We start from the raw sequence: 20,215 nt of genomic DNA on the forward strand, positions 1-20,215 counted from the left end.
TATATATATATATATATATATATATATATATTAGGGCTGTCGGTCGATTACAATTTTTAATCTAATTAATTACATGATGTGTCAATTAATTAATCCAATTAATCGCAAAATAAATTTGACACTGAAAATACCCACAAAAGATTATTTAAAGCTATTTTTGTTAAATGAGAAAGTATCAAGTAGACATTACAAATTGTAGCTTTAGAAATAATTATTTGATTTGATTCAACATTAAATTTATTACACATAAACATTTAGGCTACAACGGCCTAACATAAACTATGGAACATAAAAGAAGATAATTCGAGAAACATCTCAGTATATTTTGTTCACGCAATGAAAGTAATTGGTCACTAAAACAACTTTGTTACAAACAGTCTTCAAAATATATGTTATGTTCACTCGTTGATTCACTCGATTCGTTCAAACGGCTGATTCATTCAGGAATGAAGTAAACGACTCTCTCTGTGAACAGATCTTTGAATCATTGATTCACTTGATTCGTTCAAACGGCTGATTCATTCAGGAATGAAGTAAACGACTCTCTCTGTGAACAGATCTTTGAATCATTGATTCACTTGATTCGTTCAAACGGCTGATTCATTCAGGAATGAAGTAAACGACTCTCTCTGTGAACGGATCTTTGAATCATTGATTCACACGATTCGGTCAAAACGCGGATTCATTCAGTAATGAAGTAAACGACTCTCTCTGTGAATGGATCTTTGAATCATTGATACACACGATTCGTTCAAAACGCGGATTCATTCAGAAACTAAAGCTGTGTTGCTCGGAGAGACGCACAACAATTCTGCTGTGGCTTTAAAAGTAATATGTTCTCTGCAAAATTGAGCAAAAACACATATTGTGTTTAAAATATAACAAAATATCAACTTATTATTTACTGAACTGTTGTATAAAATCACATTTAAACGTGATATTAGGGACAAAGTCAGCACTGGTGTGATAGGCTAACGTGTGATATGGTATGATATAAATATGAGACAAAAACTCATACAGGGGCTTTTTTGCACCAATATCTTGAATTTTAGGGGATAACTGCATTAATGGAGTTGTTATCCTGCATCATATTTGTGAACAGTCAACTATGAAATGTAAGATTAGTTTTATTTTATTTATTTTAGTGTTCATCATTTATGTAAACGTCTTGCATTGCATCTTAAGAAAAGTTCTTGATGAATAGTTGAGTATAAGGGGAGGAGGCTGTGTTCAACACCTCCAGCTGTACCTGCATGAAACCATCCAGACAGAAGATGCTTTTCTTTTCTCGTTGTGCTCGAGTATGTTTATAGGACTTTTTGCAAAAACTAAACGACGATGTAGAAGTTCTTCATGCGTGTCCATGTGGAGTCTATGCAGCGTTGAAGCATTTTAGACGCTTCACTGGGCTGAAAGATGAACGCATCTCAGCAGATCCACTTCTCTTCCAACTGGAAAGTTGAGTCTGTAATCATTTCTGCCATATTCTCGATTATTTTTTTGGTTGGAACCGTGGGGAACTGTCTTGTGCTCGCGGTTATCATTCGCAACGGCCAGATGAACACAAAGAGCACCAACCTGTTCATCCTGAACCTCGGGCTGGCGGACCTCTGCTTCATCGTCTTCTGCGGCTTTTTTGCACCAATATCTTGAATTTTAGGGGATAACTGCATTAATGGAGTTGTTATCCTGCATCATATTTGTGAACAGTCAACTATGAAATGTAAGATGATGTACAGGTCTGGGGGCCTTATCCTGGTGCGCACGACCAGCTCGGGCTTTTCTTTCCAATTCAGTGAGCCGTGTTGAAACGCATAACTGATTAGATGTTATTAGCGACAATAATTGTGCACAAGTAAAATAATAGCAAATGCAAGAAGCTTAGCAGAGCAGAAAGCTACCATTGCTACCATTATCTTCAACAATATTTTTCATTCTCTTATTTTGGTATTGTTTTGCAACTATAACAATGTTGGGTTGCATTTGAGTTATTATGGGTTTAATTCAGTTTACCTTAATTGACTCTAGCACTTTAGATATTAAATGATTAATTTATTAAATATAATTACAGCAATCATAGCATTATTATGAAGGATTTGTTCAAGAATAATGGCTAAATTGCACTTTTTTGTTAAAAAGCACACTTGAGAAGGGAAAATTATGTCATAACAATGCTGATTGGCTGATAGCAGCGAAAAAAAATATTTGCACAGAACCAAAACCCTTCACAGTAGCCAGTGTTGGGAAGGTTACTTTGGAATGTAATAGGTTACAGATTACAAATTACCCTATTTAAAATGTACTAAGTAGTGTAACTATATCAATTACTTTATCAATGTATCTGATTACATTTGATTACTTTTTGATAACTTTTCTAAATTTCGAACAAATGTTTTCAACTGTTAATCATTTTGAAACATTCAAACCAATAGGATTTAACTGTACGGTAGTCGCTACTCAACACTGATTACTGTCAGACTTTCAAAATCCTTCATCACTTGAATTAAGACTATAAAAATGTAATTTTAAAGCACAGCCACCACAAAATCAGACCTTAACTCCTCTTTTTACTTTGAGATCGTTCTGAGCTTAAATACAGATTTAAGTTCATAACAAGATATAGCTTAATAGCTGTGATACTGTTTTTGAAAACAAATCTTTATATAACTATGACAGGAAACACTGGCATCTAACAATGCCTTGAAAAAGAAAATGTTAATCTTAAAAAATAAAGCATATACATAAACCCAAATAGGAAATAAAAAAAATGTGTCCTATTCTGTCCTAAACTTCTGAAACTTTGGAGTCTCGTATTTTAGATCAGTCAATGCAATTTGGGAAAGAAATCAATCAAATGTGTATGTGTGTGAAAATATTTAGATGTAACCCCCTTTGTAATTGTTAAAATTTTAATAAGTAACTAATTTAATTACACATTTTTTTCTCCAGTAGCTGTAACGGATTAGTTACTTTTATTTTGTAAATTACATAATTCTGTTACATGTAACTAGTACTCCCCAACAGTGTGACTAGCAATTATGTAGTGCATTATATATAATACAGCCAAACCAAACCCTGTTTTATTCCACATAGGGGGGGGGGGCATAAATGCATAATGCATACTGTATTATATGTATGCATTTTGACAATAGACCGTTTAAAAAAGTATGTCCTTTAAAGTATGAATGAGTCTTCGCCTATTGTGAATACTGTGAATAAGTTGGCGTTCAGCATGACCAGCAATAAAGACCAGTTTGACTAACTAAAAAGTGGTCAAAAACCCTCTAAAACCAGCCTGCTAAACTAGCTATGACCATGCTGGAAAACCAGCTAAAACCAGCCACCAGGTGTTTCTTTATTCCCACCGGAAGGAAGCACAACCATAGCAATATTCTTCTGCAAGACTCATGCAGTTTTATCAATTAACCTCTAGTTACATAGTGTACACTCTTAAAAATAAAAGGTGCTTCACGATGCCATAGAAGAACCTTTTTGTCTAAATGGTTCCATAAAGAACCTTTAACATCTGAAGAACCTTTCTGTTTCACAGAAGGTTCTTTGTGGCGAAAGAAGGTTCTTCAGATTATAAAAAGATAAGAAAGAGATGGTTCTTAAAAGAATGTTTGACTCAATGGTTCTTTGTGGAACCAAAAATGGTTCTTCTATGGCATCGCTGAGAAGAACCTTTAAAGCACTTTTATTTTTAAGAGTGTAACTTTAATCATTTATAATTATTATTAAGGTATTATGTTTGCATGTTCCCTACAGATATCTCGCCATTCGGTATCCTCTGCGCTCAAGAGAGACCAGAACTCCTCGTAACGCGCTGACCTCCATCAGTCTTGTGTGGGCTTTATCGCTGTTCTTCTCCAGCCCTTATCTCAGCTACTACCAGCAGATGGATCTAGACGGGACCACCGTTTGCATCCCAGCATGGAACACCCATCATCGTCGAGCCATGGACGTCTGCACCTTCATATTCGGCTACCTGATCCCAGTCCTCATTCTCAGCATCACGTACGCCCGCACCATCCGCTACCTCTGGACCTCAGTGGACCCCATGCAGGACATGTCGGAATCCCGCAAGGCCAAGCGCAAGGTGACCAAGATGATAATCATCGTTGCTGCACTCTTCTGTTTATGTTGGCTGCCACATCACCTGGTTATCTTGTGCATGTGGTTCGGCCACTTCCCGCTCAACCACACGACCTACGTCCTCCGCATACTCTCTCACCTGGTGGCGTACACCAACTCCTGCCTGAACCCCATCGTCTACGCCCTGGTGTCTAAACACTTTCGAAAGGGCTTCAAGAAAGTGTTTGGCTGCACGTTTCGTAATCGGGTTGTAAAGCGGATCCACACCGTGCAGCCGGCGCAGACGGTGAGCCTGATGGAAGCTGCTTCATGCGAAGGATCCAATCATAGCGACGGGTCAAACCGGGGTCGTCTCTGGAGCAAAAGTAGCAAGAAGATGATGACGAGTGCCTTCATGACATTTAATGTGACATAATCCACTTACACTCTCACCTACTGTCAAACCAGCGCTCTACCAAAGTATAAAACTCTTCTGTTCCGGTGGCTTTTAACAGCATTTGAGCTGTGATTACATAACAAAAGTTATCATATAGGCGCAGATTGTCAGGTAGAGAGGAAGCAGCGCTTTTTGTGTTCTTGGTGAGGACAGTGACCGATGTTTAAAATGAAAGTCTCTCTCTGTGTTTTGTCAGTGTTGGCAGCTTTCGTCACTGTGCAGTGGTGGCTGTGTGTTTTCTGCCTGTGAATCATGGTAGGGTTTTCCGGAGGTACGAGCAGATTCAATTATCAGAGGACAGTCCCGGCATCAAGTTGTTCACGGCGAACATTTATAACAATTTGATCACATTTTTAGAATTTATGTTCTCGGCTCCTTTAGGGTTAACGTCTACAGGATCTGATGTATGAGTCAAGAGCGTCTATAATGTAGAAAAATCTTTTAAAAACCTAGTTTAAAGCACATGTGGTCATATGGTTTTGTAAAACATGCTTTCTTGTGTGTATGTATTTTTTGGGAATTTTTATAATATATGTTGGCTGCATCATGTGGTTTTGTTAGTATATCAAATATTTTAAAAGTAAATATTCATGTAGGCAGTGAATCCATTTTATTAAAATAGTAAAAACAGAAATAAAAGAATAATATTTAAATATCACAAAATATTACAAATGTATTTTAATTCATAAATTAACATGCTCTTAATTGGAGAGTTAAACTAAAAGTTTGGGGTCAGTAAGATTTTTTTTTCATGTTTTTGAAAGATATTTAATCCAAAATACAGTTAAAACAGCAATATTGTAAAATATTATTACAATTTAAAATAACTGTTTTCTATCGTAATATATATTCAAATGTAATTTATTCCTGTGATGGCAAATCAGAATTTTCAGAATTTGAAAGTTTTTAGTGTCACACAATCCTTCAGAAATATTTTTGCTAGGCTGATTTGGTGCTCCAGAAGCATTTCTCATTATTATCTATGGTATAAATAATTTTACCGCTTAGCATTTTAGTGGAAAATGTTTTTCTTTTTATCTTTCTACTGACCCCAAACTTTGAATGGTAGTGTATATTCATAAAATGTATGAAAGACTGCATTTCGTATGTATTTTGAATAAATTAATAAATAGGAAATGCAATGACCATTGACCCATATAGCAAATTTCTTAAAACTGTTTGCTTCTGTTCAGCAACTAAACAGAAAAATGGTTGAGTTTGCCTCACATCTATCTGTACCACTACCTCTTTGTCCTATAGGTTTGTGTGATTTTATGTTATGTTTATGTTATGAATTTTAAAGATTCTGCTTTGAATGTCTCTTATGAATATATTGGCAGTGAGACCCAAATGTATTTTGTCTTAGGTTGAGCCAAAAATGCTTACAAAGAATTAACAATGAATAAATAAACATTTGTTCACAAGTAAATCCGCAGTGAAAAATACAGGTTGGTCTTTCCAAGCAGCAGAATGTAAACAGTAGAATCATCTCTCAAGCTGTTAGGAAACAGATCCGCACAAGAACATCCACTTATCTTGCTTCTCCCTGCATCTGGCATTACTGGGAATGTGCCAGTTGGCTGGTTCTCGCGTGTAGCTGCTTTAAGCTCAGCTGTTGCTTAGAGAGTTTGTGGGTAATATGTGCGCTCTGATTTGCTCCATCAGTGGAAAAAGCCCAGTATTGCAGCCTCATTTAACGACTGACGCAAGTATGTATTTTACAATCACTATTTAACCTGATTTGTGGTTATTTTATACTTCCCATGATGCTGCTCATGTGCTAAAAAGAGTATGAGGGCATCTATTTCTAAGGATTTCTTCTCTGTAAAGCACCAGCTGTTGCCATTCTGGCAAGTAGTTAGTTTTTTAGTAATATTACAAGAAGAAACAGGTCAGTGAATTTGAATATGTTCATTTCAGTGTCCTTCATGGGTGTCAAAAGTCTCTTCGTGCACTATGTAATTGTGCAGGAGACTTTGGTGTCCATGAACCATATACTTAGGGTTCTTCTTGAAGAGACACTCTGCAGTCAAACTGATTGCTGTATGCAGAGAGGACAGCTGTGGAGTGGCAAAATCAATTTTGGCTCTCTACTGAGGATGATGATGATGCTCCACTGCTCTCCATGATTATTCTTCTCATGTGTCCTATTGCCGGTCAACAGTTCAGCTCTTCATCAGGAGCCAAACACTGATCTGAGCTTTTGACACAGAACGGACATGATAGTCAATGGAAAACCAAGGCAGTCAGAAAAAGAATACAAATAATGTGTCCTGAAAGAAATCTCTTCCTTTAGATGAGTTAGTCCAACCCAAAATGAAAATGTTGTCATCATTTACACACCTTCTGTTTGCAAGAGCACTTAGATCTCAATTGCACGTGTGATGGTATAAATCAAAATGCAGTATAGTTGTATGGAAAACAGAAACTTGGAGAACGGTATCTCCTGTTGTGGTTCACAAAATAATATATATATATATATATATAGGAATGACATAAACATCAGTAAATAAAGACAAAAGTCTGCACTACTAATGGTAGAGACTACCAGTAAGAATATTTTGCTTGGTAGAATCTGCAGTGGAGGAGGGGGTTGGTGGTTGAACGAATTGTAATGACTTGAGATCATAAAAATGTGATTCTTTATTAATTTCCTGTTTCTTAACTCTCATGTGATGTGGGACAAGATGAACATTACATGAGATGAAAGTGTATTGGATGACCCTGTAACATGTCATAACATAAAACCTTTCCTGGATAATACATTTTTGTATGCCAATTTCAACAATAAAACATAATAAAATACATCACTGCAGTGTTATTTTGGTATAAACTAAATAATATTATAAACTATAAAAACTACATTATATATATTCTATTATAATGTTTTTTTAGTAATTTTGCTATGCGCTTTTGTCATTTATATATTTTTTTTATCTTTATTTTTATTTCTGTTTTAGTCATATTAGTACTTTAAATAAACCTTTTTTCAGTTTTTTCAACATTTCTAATTTTCATTTGTTTTTTTTTTTGTTTTTAAGTTTTGTTTTTTTCTAATAGACATTTTATTTCAGCTTTATTTCTATTAAAAGTAAAAAAAAAAAATGCATCACTGGACATAAAATGATTAAAGGCTTCTTTACACAGTCGAGTTAAGGCTGCTCTGTGCCTGCTCAAAATTCAGTGTGCAGATGCAATGTTGCATAAAAGCCAGAATAAATTAAGACTGCTCTGAGCCACCTCAGCCCCTATTAAAATATACAGTTGTAAGTGCAGTGTAAATGCATTTATGCCACCTCTAAGCAGCACAGAACAATCTATGTAATGACACCTAAATGCCACTTCACACTCTTAAAAATAAAGGTGCTTAAAAGGTTCTTCAGAGCGATGCCACAGAAGAACCATTTTTGGTTCCACAAAGAACCATTCAGTCAAACGTTCTTTTAAGAACCATCTCTTTCTTACCTTTTTATAATCTGAAGAGCCTTCTTTCGCCACAAAGAACCTTTTGTGAAACACAAAGGTTCTTCAGATGTTAAAGGTTCTTTATGGAACCATTTAGACAAAAAAGGTTCTTCTATGGCATCGTCAAGCACCTTTATTTTTAGAGCAGAATTGCAGAAGCGCTTCTGTTACCGTGTACATTTTGCAATAGTAAACAGAATAATGCATTTTAAAAATCCTAAACAAAACCTGCATGTGAAGTATTTCTTTAGTTCAGGTTTAATTTCTTCATTTAATTTCACTGTAACCTGCACAGTGGTACATTTTAGCAGTGAGTTGGCCTTTTCTAGTCTGTTCTTGTTTGTGATTTTCAGACTATCAACCCCCACACATTTTTAATAACTCTCTGCTGCAAATACAATGTGGTAGTCTAGTGTTACAGTCAAATCAGAGTTCACCAATTAAGCTACTCCTCTGACTTGCCTCTCAGGGGCATTAGATGACTTATCTGATGTTGATAAGGCAAGGTTGTCTCTCCGTAAAGATGTCACATCTGCCCACCTCACACCTCACACTCGTGTACTTTTTCCTAATGCCTCCTTATTTTCTCTCTGGGGGGGAAAGGGGAAAGAGAAGATCCAGCTTAAATGAAAGCTGTTGATTGTGTCTAGATGGATATTGTCAGCTTAGGCTTGTTGTAGAACATGGTGAAAGTAAACAGTGTTCACACTGATAGCCTACACATTGTACTGTACTTGAAAGCTTGTTATTGCAGTGCTTTATTGATTGATTCAGGGTTTGTTCTAAACCTCTAACCCTGTAAATATAAATCCTCTGCCATTAATATAGCCAGAACCGCTTGACATATACTCCATTACAGGGTCATCGTGGCTGAGAAGGTAAGAAATCAGCATTCACCTAAGCAGCATGCCGTTTTCTTGAAGGGAATTACTGCTGAAGTCTAGATCCTGCTGCATCCTTCATAAGCTCCATCATTTCAGACATCACACTGGGACGTAAAAGGTGGGGGCCGTCCTTTACCTCATGCTTCCAATCAGTTCTAATGGAAGAACCTGTGAGTTAAAGCATGCTCTGAGAATTGAACAGAGATGTTGCCTCCCAGCAGACTTGAGCCTTCAGTGAAGTAGGTCCAAGTAGGATCTAAGACTTTCTTCAACAACAAGAGAAGTACATTTGAACTTCTGTTAGGCAAAGGCCCAACATCGCAAAGGAATTGTCAGTGTGTGTTTTCGTGCTAAATTAAAAGTGAAAAAAGAAAAAGGAAGAACATGGATTTTTAGAATTGTTCAGCTTGGTAAAGGTTCAAGTATGATTCTTATGGAAATATTACAAGAATAGTTCACCCAAAAATTAAAAATCGCTGAAAATGTACTCGCCTTTACTAATCCACGTGACTCCACTCCATCAATGAATGTCTAGTGAAGTGAAAAGCTGTGTGTTTGTTGCATTCAGCATAAATATGTATCCTCTCTATCCATAATATTGCTTCCAGTGAAAAAGTCTTCTTTTCTGAATCGGGAGAGAAATATGCACAACTCAAGCACCGTTTACAAGTGAAAACCATTTTGGCCAATTATATCAAACATTTCCAAACAATTAGACGAGGACAACAGGGGATGTACGTTATTATGAATTATGGATATTTTGGCCAGAAGTGACAGTTTATAAACTTAAAATGCCTTAATGGATTTGTTTTCTTACAAACATGCATCTTTTCACTTTACAAGACATTTATTGATGGGAGTCATGTGGATTACTTGAATTACTGTGATGTTTTTATCAGCTGTTTGGACTCTGATTCTGACGGCACCCATTCACTGCAGAGGATCCATTGGTGAGCAAGTGATGTAATGCTACATTTTTCTAAATCTGTTTTTGATGATAAAACAAACTCATCCACATCGTGGATGGCCTGAGGGGGAATACATTTTCAGCAAATTTTCATTTTCAGGTAAACTGTTCCTTTAACTCAGATTCACAGATTGACAAAATCTGAATATTTAAAATATAATCAGTAGCGTGCACCAGCTGTATCAGCAACATACAATTATCACCAAGGTAACTAGACATAAGCTTTAAACTTATTGAGTAAATGGTAATTCTGAATTGAAATGGTAATTCAAAAAGCACTTATCACAACCAGTGGCTACTATGGGCTGATGAATTTTAATTCCCTCATGCTGTGAATCAATACGAAATGCAGTCTTCTGTAGATGTGCTGTGTCTATACATACACTGATTCATAATGACGCCACCATTTTAATGAAAGCTCTAAATAAAACAGAACATTTCAACATTCAATTAATCTCTGCACTGTTGTCTCCTTCAAAATCTGAGGAAAACTGACTATATATATATATATATATATATATATATATATATATATATATATAATGCCATAGTGTTAGAGGGCCAGTTTCCTGCAGGCATACATAAATAATGGTAAATTTGTGAACAGAATGTTTTATTGTGCATCATTTCCAAATAATAATTAGCAAATAACATGGACAGTGGAGCTTGCCATTTCATTTATTTATTCAAGTCTAAAATGTAACATTTCTGAACTCAATAGGCTACTTAATACGATGTGATGGAAACGTGTTGAAAAAAATGAATCTATAGCCTACACTAGTGGATATTATTAGACAAGTAAAAAAAGAAAAAAAATGCTTTATTATATACTACAGTACGCTATATTGTGGTTTAGTTGTTATTTCTTTATTTGTATTTTTATACTTTTTTTAAAAATTATTATTCTTCCACAGTTTGAATAATGTTTTGAAGTCTTCTGGGAGCGACTATAGCCTACAGTATCTGTCGAGTTGATTTATTGAATTAATAGAGAGGGCGCCACCATCATCTTCATCACCTTCATCACCATCATATCATATGGGTTCACAAAGGGGCGGTAGAGACTGACTAATGTACATTTCTGACAGGTGTCACCAATGTGCTTCACATTTCACTCATGAACCAACCTTGAGAAAACAAACCTTTGATGAGAGGTTATTAGTAGCCTATTTGCTTTCAGTGAAACTGGATGGATGTCGCGGAATATGCGCATTCACAATAATGCCTGCAAAAGACCCGCTTCTCGAAACACTTAAAGGTACGTTTCACATCCTATATGTTATCATACACTTCAGGTAGTACCTGACCCTCGATGTGCTGTTTTACTGCTCAGTTGTTCTGGTCACGCAGCTGAAGATGACAGGTTTGCTGCTCGGTTAGCAGTGCCTGCTGGTAGATAGAGATAGCTAGCATACTTGTTTTGCGCACTCAGACAAGCCGTTTTGATGATTGGAAGCGATTTTTAAATTGCTGCTCTATGTAGAAGAGACAGGGTCATTTGCAATATTTGCAACATGTTTTGTTTGTGTGTAAATCACGGGAACGAAATATGCTAAACTAACATTTTATTTAATAAAAACAGCATGTGTCTATTGAGTATGAGTATGCATACTTTTGCCATGGTAATAAATGAGGATTTAAGCAGTAGGCTATATCAGCACGAGGCCACAGCAGTTTAACATTTCAGTAGAACTGTTGCTAAACTCGCTATGTAATACCTTTTATACAACAGTTCTATAAACAAATAATAATAATTATTAATATTCCTCCAAACCGATTAACACAACAAACCGGTCTGGAACAAAAACGTTCTATAATCACTCCACTCCAGCAACATTTCAGGTTTTCTATTTCCACTTGAAGGAAAGCATGCCAGAAAAAAAACCAAAAAAAACAATGACCTTAGGTCAATGGTTCTCAAAGTGTGGTAGGAGTACCACTAGTGGTACGCAGAGGAATCACTAAATTAATTATAAATTAATGTTAAAGCACAATACATTTTAACTTATTCTTTATTTGAGTTAAGTTTTTTTTTTTTTTTGCATTAATAATAATATAATTCATTACATTTATATAGCGCTTTTCTAGGCACTCAAAGCGCTTTACATTGTCAGGGGGTATCTCCTCATCCACCACCAGTGTGCAGCATCCACCTGGATGATGCGACGGCAGCCATAGTGCGCCAGAGCGCCCACCACACACCAGCTTATTGGGGGAGAGGAGACAGAGTGATGAAGCCAATCAGTAGATATGGGGATTGTTAGGAGGCCATGATGATCAGAGGCCAATGGGCAAATTTGGCCAGGATGCCGAGGTCACACCTCTACTCTTTTCGAAAGACATCCTGGGATTTTTCATGACCACAGAGAGTCAGGACCTCGGTTTAACGTCTCATCCGAAGGACGGTGCTTGTTGACAGTGTAGTGTCCCCGTCCCTACACTGGGGTGTTAGGACCCACACAGACCACAGGGGGAGCACCGACTGCTGGCCTCACTAACACCTCTTCCAGCAGCAACCTAGTTTTCCCAGGAGGTCTCCCATCCAGGTACTGACCAGGCTCAGTCCTGCTTAGCTTCAGTGGGCAACCAGTCTTTAAGTGCATTAAGTACAATACAGTTTTTTTTTTACTTTTAGGTACAACACATTTTAATTTAATCATTATTTAAGTTTTTTTATTTACTTGTTTGTAAGCACAGTGCAGTGTTAATGTTCAACCTGTGGATTTACAATGTTAAAGTGGCTGACAACAATAAATATTCTTATTAGGAATAATAAAACTGCCTCATTTTTTAACTATGCAGAGCTGTAGTTGAATAGTTAGGCCAACTACGCTACTGTATTTTATTGCTGGTCATTATAGTGGTACTTGGAGAGTCAAATATTTTCTGAGGTGGTACTTGGTATAAAAAGTTTAAGAACCACTGCATTAGGTCATCCAGGTACTTTTCACCTACTGTTTTTCAAATTAATTCTGACATACAACTCTTTTGGCGTACTGTTTTTCGCACAATATTGTAGAGAAGTATTCGATTTCAGAGACAGCTATCCCTCACAGATTCTGTGCCTAGGGTGCGTTTCCCAAAAACAAGTATAGTCGCATGTTCCGTCGTTACCAATAGAGTTCAATGGAACTAACAACCATAGTTAGCTAACGATGCTTTTGGGAAATGCACCCCTGACTAGTACTCTCCATCTAGCTGTTTTTATACACCTTTTAAGGTGGGGTCACATTTACCATTGCTCTGTGAAATTTCATGTGCAAAATTTTATAGAAATCCAAGCGATCTAGAGTTGTAAATGAGAGCGAAAAATCCCCATGCAGATTTAGCTTGTTGTTCAAGCAAATTTGTGCATTCACCAATAGAAAGCTGCTTGGTTTGAAAGCGACTTCTCTCCATGCATCAATACACAGTTGATAATAGACCTTTTTTGCTAATGTGACCACACCTTTATATGTGTAAATGTGATGCTCATGGTGTTGGATGCTAAAGAGCAAGTGAGACATGATGCAACAGCAAAATACATCTGCTTGATACATGTGCACATTTACTGACAATTAAAAAGCAGCTCAGAAGGAACGGCCGCTATACTTCTGGGGTAAACAAAAGACACACAGAGCCTTGGTGAGCTCCAGGGCAACCAAGTATGCCAGTGTGTGCTGTTTTGGTGTGGGTTAATGAAGCAAGTTCTATTCCACCTACATTACATAATATCTTGTGATTAAAAACAGAAAACTAACCATTAACCATCGTCCGAATGTTTATTCCCAGTGTGCATTCTGAATTTGAAATCGGAAGGCACTGTGACTGACTCCAACCCACACCTGGCATCCTGCTGTGAGCTCCTGGAACTTATACTGCGAAAGGGACTACAGCGTGAGCTCCACACACCAACACGCACTCTCCTGTACACCTGCACATCATCATCTGTCAGCAGCAAACACAGTACAAACACTCAAATAAGAGCCGTCATTACACCTGGCACACACTGTGGGAATATCCATACACGTTACAGTTTACAGATAATAAGGATGTCTATATTGACAATATACAATAGATGTTTGGATGCACTTAACTTAGTTTATGTTTCTCATGATTTTATGCATGCAATGATTCAGTGCTTCAAATTAGTTTTGTACACAAACATAAACTATCAACGTAAGCATTTCTTTATAAACCTAAAGTGTAAGTTGGACAAGATAGTAAAGGAGAAGCACCAAGTCTGTTATTTTAGTATCACTGAGATTGTTTTTATGAATATTTTGAAACAGTACAGTTTTTTTTTTCATTTTAATATTAGTTAAAATTTTAGTATGCAAGCAAATTAAAGTGTATGCATGTGACACTATGTTTATTACATAATGAACATTAATCATTCATGTTTTTAGAGCCTGTTCTCAGTTTGGCACATAGAGATTACTGGCATTGTTTTGAACAGCTTCTACACCACGACACATGTGGCAGGTGAGTCATTATGCACTTATTGCTTCTCATTTTTAGCGTAACATAACATAGGTTTAAAAGTCTAACTTAAATTACGACAAAGAATAAAAAAGAACGATACATTATTGAGTAATATAAATAAAAAAAATAGTTAATTTCTGAAATTGTTGTTTTTGGCATTCCCTAATTGTTATGCTGGTAATTACAATAAAACTATATATTAAATTATAAAAATGCCAAATGCATTTTAACTCTCATACTTTTGGACGCTAATGTATGTCTCCTTGTTTTTATATTTAAAAAATAACATCTTTTGATTAATCACAACCGCAGATTTGCTGAAAATGGAACAGAAAATGCATCTAAATGTGGTCTGTCTGATCAGAATGTTCTGTGTGCTCCTGAAGGTTGAGTTCAGTTTCTTTGGCTGTGCAGCAGACCACAGCCTGCAGCAAACTCATCACCTCTCAAGGTCGAGGACGCTTCTTCATACGGCTCATGCTGATGAGGAGAACTCTGGGAAATGTCGTAAAACACCTGCTGCACACAAACAGAGTCATCGAGGTTAGTAGACACTCAAGTGATGATTGAAAATTGTTTTTACAGACAATCAACATAATTTCCTTTCTTCACAGTGGTATTGCCCTAATGTTGCTATTCTGAGAAATGAGGAGATTGTTGGTAAGTTTTTTATTTGGCCAAGATACTTTAGCAGTTATATACTGGTTGTTTTGCTGTAATTACTGTCTCAAATATCTCCAAACAGAACCGTTTCTATCGCTGTCTATGGTGCTGTCAGAAATGAACTTTAAGATCAGTATTGAGGTATGAACTGCTTGTCCCCTGCATTTGCTATGTGCTTCATTGTGCTGAGTTTGAGATCTTCATTTCTTACTAGAAACTTTCAATTTGTGACTTTAATCTCAGAACTGCAGCTTCTTGGATGAAAGCTGGCTGCTTCCGGTACGATCTTAATGTTCTTAGGTATTTGATTTACCTGTATGTGCATGAAGAGGTCATGCTGAATTGCATGTTGCAAACCTTGCTTGTGTTTTAGGTGTGTCAAATCTATGAAGCTGTTCCCTGTCGAGAGCTGGGGATGGTGCTCAGGTTAGCATGTTGGCATGTCTTTTCAATTCTGAATGCTGCATTTGTTCATGTCATTTTGGCCAGTTTTTCTAAAAAAATTATTTGTGCACACATTCTGATCACCTGTTTGCTCTCTGTGTTGAAAAAAAATCATGCTTAACACACATTGCAAGTTTTCGATTTTCTAGAATTAATAGCAAAGATTCCAAATCAGTATTTCTGTTCATATCGCATATTTTAATAACCTTTCTTTTTAAAGGTACCTAGAAGGACGCGTCTTTCTACTGGACCTGCTTCAGGGTAGTCAAGCTCAGGTGGATATGTTTGCCGAGCCTGGTGACATCATTGATGAAATTAATGGGATATCACTGAGGAATGCTAGCAATGGGCAGGTCAGAAGTAATCTTTCCCATAAAATGTGTTGTCCTGCATGACCCAACATACCATCATAAATGAATCCTAGAGACAGCTTTATATTTGTGTACTCTGTTATCTGCTTTGCCTGAACTGATTATATAATCGTGATAAGCTTCATTGTGTTTGCTTATTCTAAGACTTATTCATCACAAGATATGGCCCCTGACAGGAATAGTTCCCAACTTCACACAAAAATTACAGTTTTGTCATCATTTTGTTTTCTTTCCTCTGGGAAACATAAAAAGGATGTTAGGTACAATGCCCGAGCTGCTGTTTTCCACAAAGTGGATGATCAAATAAACTGCACAGCTCCTGAAATGACAAAAAAAAAAAATCATTATTAAAGTACCATTAAAAATAGTCATGCAATTCGTGCGCTATATTCTGAAGACACACAATAGCTTATGTGACAAACAGACCAGAATTTAAGTTGTAGCGCTCAAATCTCATTTGCAGCAGCTTTCTTAAAGTTTTAAAGGGGTCATCGGATGCCCATTTTCCACAAGTTGATATGATTCTTTAGGGTCTTAATGAAAAGTCTGCAACATAGTTTGGTTAAAATTTCTCAATGGTAGTGTAAAACAACACCTTTTTTACCCTGTCAAAAACAGCTCTTTTCAGAGCAAGCAGTTTTGTAGCATTTTCCTTTAAATGTTAATGAGCTCTGCTCCGAGCTGCTCTCAGAGAGACTGTTTACTTTAGCTGCATTCATCGTGAAACTTGCTAATTAGCACGTTATTAGGAAAGGCGATTTACAAAGATTCATTACAAAACATTATACTCACTTCTTCTGTAGCTGAAGCTGGATCATGAATGATTTGCGTGAACATAGACGCGTTTATGTAGATCGGGGCACATTCCCTTCAGAAACAATGTAATCCACTGCGAGTTCAGCGGCTCAGATGTCGGGAGTAAATGACGAGTGCTATGTTCATTATTACATCCAACAACAGAACACCTCAATCGCTTAGGAGTCATTCTTGTCTACATCTGCTCCGGCGGTGAAACAATGGCGGACTGATGACGGCTCACTCAGAGCGGGTCTAAGACACCAGTCCAGTCTGTGCTGAAACGCTACTGTCAATCAAACTATCGTGGGAGGGGCCTGTCTGTGTGACGTCATACAGACAGGCATCTGAGATCGGCTCGATTTGAGAAAGGGGAAAACATTTAACCAGATTTTAAAAAAAAAAACACTGGGTGGATTTTTATCATTATAGGGTGGTTGTGCACACACACTGCCAACACACATTTCAGTTCAAACTACATGTTAAAGTGCATGTAGCATCCTATGACCCCTTTAAAGAAATGGAAATTCACCAGATCTATTGTGAATGATTCATCCATGCTTATGTTTCATTTCCTGTCCACTTAAACCACAGCCTTTTCTATAAGTGCACTCACATTTAACATTGTTTGGCGAAATTTTACAGGTGAAAAGCAGTCATTTCAGTAGGAATCCACGCAATTGGGAATTTCGCGTGAGGGCAGAATGTGTCAAAATTCAGGTTTCAAAACAAGTTGAAGTTTGTCACACAGATTCACAGCATTGACCAACAGAAAACTACTTAGTTTGAAAGTGACTTCTATGTGAGCTGTGCTTCATACATCGCCACACAATCGACCATAGACAATGGGCCTAATTTGTCTCAAAATTTCACAGAAATTTTGAAACAACAAAATTACAGTCAACTGCAAGCTCACATTCAGATCTGCCTACATCCAATCAACAACTGTTGTATAGAACCAAGTCTCCACCCTACATTTTTTCTTTTTGAAAATCTGTTTTACTTAAATTTACATCAGCAATAAAGAAGAAGAGATCTGTGAAAAATGTGGGGAAAAAACTAACTATAGAGCTCAATATCTAACTAACACTTTTCCCATCCAAAGGCAGGTGTGGTTCTGTCTAAGCTGAAGAGTCAGCCCCTTTCCATTCACTTGATACGTTGGAGAGGAGAAGATGGGTCTATCTATCAGCCACTGGTCAAACACTTACGGCAGCTCAAACAAGAAAAACCCTCACTTCGGTTTGGCCCAAAACCAGCCTCTCAGCAAGACAGAACTGCGGGTCAGAAGAGAGGGCAGACGCAGTGTGTGAAAGACGGCAGGTACTCTCAATAAAGATTTCATGTATGTTTGCAATTGTATTAGTCACAAATACCATATACAGCCCCAGCCTGTAACTGTTTGATCGTGTTTCATTAACAGGATCCTGTACGGTGTGCACCTCTTAGGAAAAGCAAACATAGGAATGGTACAGTAGTTGTGTAAACATCTCTCTTTATGGTGCTCGTTTCACTTTAATCCATGCATGTGTATTTTTGAGTCAGTATGTGATCCTAAAGCATGTGATTATTGAATATGAATGCTATTTTTGTTTAAGCATGGAGGTAAGGAGGTGCTGCAGCATGTCATTCCTGTGGTTCTGGAGAGCAGTCAGGCAAGAAAGGTATATCTACAATTGAGCAAGTGAGTTTTATGTAGAAAGATATGTAAGCTAATTTTAAGACCTAATTAATATATCATGCATGCTTTTTGATTTTGTCATATAGGAAGTACTGCTGGATATAAAGGAGACTCATCTTACCTGCATAGATAAGTCAAATAAGCAGGTTTGTGTTTTTCAATATAAAAACAAATAACTTAGGTTAAAGGTGAGTCATTTTAAGCCAAAGTTTCTCCTTTTGATCAGGAGCTGTTTCAACACCATTTCCCTGAGATATCATGTGTTGGGAGGTTTGGAAGCCAACCTGATTTAACCATTTTTGCTTTTTGTGTACTGTAAGTATTTTGAGAAAATGTTGTAGATAGATGTTGATTCAAGTCATTCAAATTAAATGCATGGCATGCTGTTTTATGCTAAGCTTTCTTTCTTGAAATGTCCAATGTTTCTCTCAGATATGAAACTCTCTTTCAGTTAAAACTCTAGTTTTCAGTACTAGCTTTCAGAATTTGATATGGTGCTGGAGTTTGAATAAATGGCAGACAGGTTATGAGACTGGTTTATCTGCATTCCATTTGCTTATTAGTGACATTTCTTCCAGGCTTTGTGTTTTCAGTACTAACCATGTAATTGGTTTCAGAGATTCACCGCAAGCAGGCAAACAGTCAGGCTTCTGTTGTGTGGTCCTACAGGCTGCCACAAGTAGTGAGTGTGAAGAGATTGTTAACCGTATAGGTGAGTGTGAAACCACTTTCATTCACAGTATTGATGTAATGAAATAATTATGTCAAGTCCTAATAATTTTGGAAGTAATTAATATCATTTGTACCGTTTTTTTTTTTTTTATCGCCACAGCCGCTGGGTTCAAACATACAGAATGGTTTGTATGAAAATTCAGAACTTGAGTGGACTGGACATCTTCTGAAGTGTGCATCAGGTGTTTTTGAGCACAATGCATATATTGCATTGTTATATATTCTATATTATAACAATATATAGTTTATCGTTTGTATTAATAGTACACTGTATATGATCGATAAAACCTTATTGTAATATCCTGTATTTGTGCAGTGTTGTTTTGATAGAAATACATGAAATACTGAGTCTCTTTTTTTTTACAAGAATTTATGCCCCACACATACAATACACAAATATTATGAAACACTTAAAACAAACAAGAAATTGAAATCACCATTAAATTATATGGACACATTGGTGTCCAAACATGTTGTAATTTTGATTTATGTATTTTTGCATTTAAACTTGTAAATACACAAGGTTTTAAACATTTTTATAAGCACAATAAAGGAAAATGTTATAGTATGAATACAATAAATTTACCATTCTCCACTACCATTAAAAAACAATAATTATCCACTACCATTAGTCTCTAATCAAATACTATATGTGACTCTGGACCACAAAACCAGTCATAAGTAGCACGGGTATATTTGTAACAATAGCCAACAATACATTGTATGGGTCAAAATTATCGATTTTTCTTTTATGCCAAAAATCATTAGGATATTAAGTAAAGATCATGCTCCATGAAGATATTTTGTAAATTTCCTACCGTAAATATATCAAAACTTAATTTTTGGTTAGTAATATGCATTGCTAAGAACTTCATTTGGACAACTTTAAAGGCGATTTTCTCAGTATTTAGATTTTTTTTTTTGCACCCTCAGATTCCAGATTTTCAAATAGTTGTATCTCGGTCAAATATTGTCCTATCCCAACAAACCGTACATCAGTGGAAAGCTTATTTATTATATGATGTATAAATCTCAATTTGAGAAATTGACCCTTATGACTGGATTTGTGGTCCAGGGTCAAATATGTAAATGCAGATGTATTGAGCAGGTAAACTCAAATAAACAAAAGGACAGATGTTCTTGCTTTCATTGAGCACAAAATGTTCTTAAGAATATTCTCAAATCATCAAGTGTAAAAATAAAAAGCATAGCACGGAC

At 36.5% G+C, this 20,215-nt stretch overlaps 1 protein-coding gene and 1 pseudogene across 2 annotated transcripts; both read left to right on the forward strand.

The window, feature by feature from the left end:
- The first annotated feature begins 1,416 nt into the window (after nucleotides 1-1,416).
- LOC107597831 (galanin receptor type 2 pseudogene) lies at nucleotides 1,417-4,510 on the forward strand (annotated as a pseudogene).
- Nucleotides 4,511-10,921: 6,411 nt separating this feature from the next.
- Nucleotides 10,922-19,306, forward strand: LOC107597839 (uncharacterized). 2 transcript variants are annotated; one of them, XM_016289031.1, is made up of 16 exons: nucleotides 10,922-11,105; nucleotides 13,619-13,723; nucleotides 14,236-14,311; nucleotides 14,698-14,854; nucleotides 14,926-14,971; nucleotides 15,057-15,115; nucleotides 15,218-15,253; nucleotides 15,348-15,400; nucleotides 15,639-15,771; nucleotides 17,690-17,907; nucleotides 18,008-18,053; nucleotides 18,183-18,248; nucleotides 18,352-18,411; nucleotides 18,492-18,580; nucleotides 18,883-18,977; nucleotides 19,098-19,306. In XM_016289031.1, exons 1-16 carry the CDS (start codon nucleotides 11,069-11,071, stop codon nucleotides 19,130-19,132), a joined length of 1,311 nt encoding a protein of 436 aa, XP_016144517.1. In that variant the 5' UTR covers nucleotides 10,922-11,068; the 3' UTR covers nucleotides 19,133-19,306. The 2 variants fall into 2 exon arrangements, with proteins under 2 accessions (XP_016144517.1, XP_016144518.1); XM_016289032.1 differs by lacking the exons at nucleotides 10,922-11,105; nucleotides 13,619-13,723; nucleotides 14,926-14,971.
- The last annotated feature ends 909 nt before the right edge of the window (nucleotides 19,307-20,215 follow it).

This window comes from Sinocyclocheilus grahami, unplaced genomic scaffold, assembly GCF_001515645.1.
Source record: "Sinocyclocheilus grahami isolate Dianchi unplaced genomic scaffold, SAMN03320097.WGS_v1.1 scaffold238.1, whole genome shotgun sequence".
In the NCBI taxonomy this organism is placed as follows: domain Eukaryota; kingdom Metazoa; phylum Chordata; class Actinopteri; order Cypriniformes; family Cyprinidae; genus Sinocyclocheilus; species Sinocyclocheilus grahami.

Excerpts from the sequence above, each read along its gene's own strand:
- LOC107597839 (XM_016289031.1), top strand. The coding sequence starts at position 11,069 with ATGCCTGCAAAAGACCCGCTTCTCGAAACACTTAAAG. Across the intron at positions 14,312-14,697 it reads CACCACGACACATGTGGCAG|GTTGAGTTCAGTTTCTTTGG; the intron begins GTGAGTCATTAT and ends GTGCTCCTGAAG. Across the intron at positions 14,855-14,925 it reads ACACAAACAGAGTCATCGAG|TGGTATTGCCCTAATGTTGC; the intron begins GTTAGTAGACAC and ends CTTTCTTCACAG.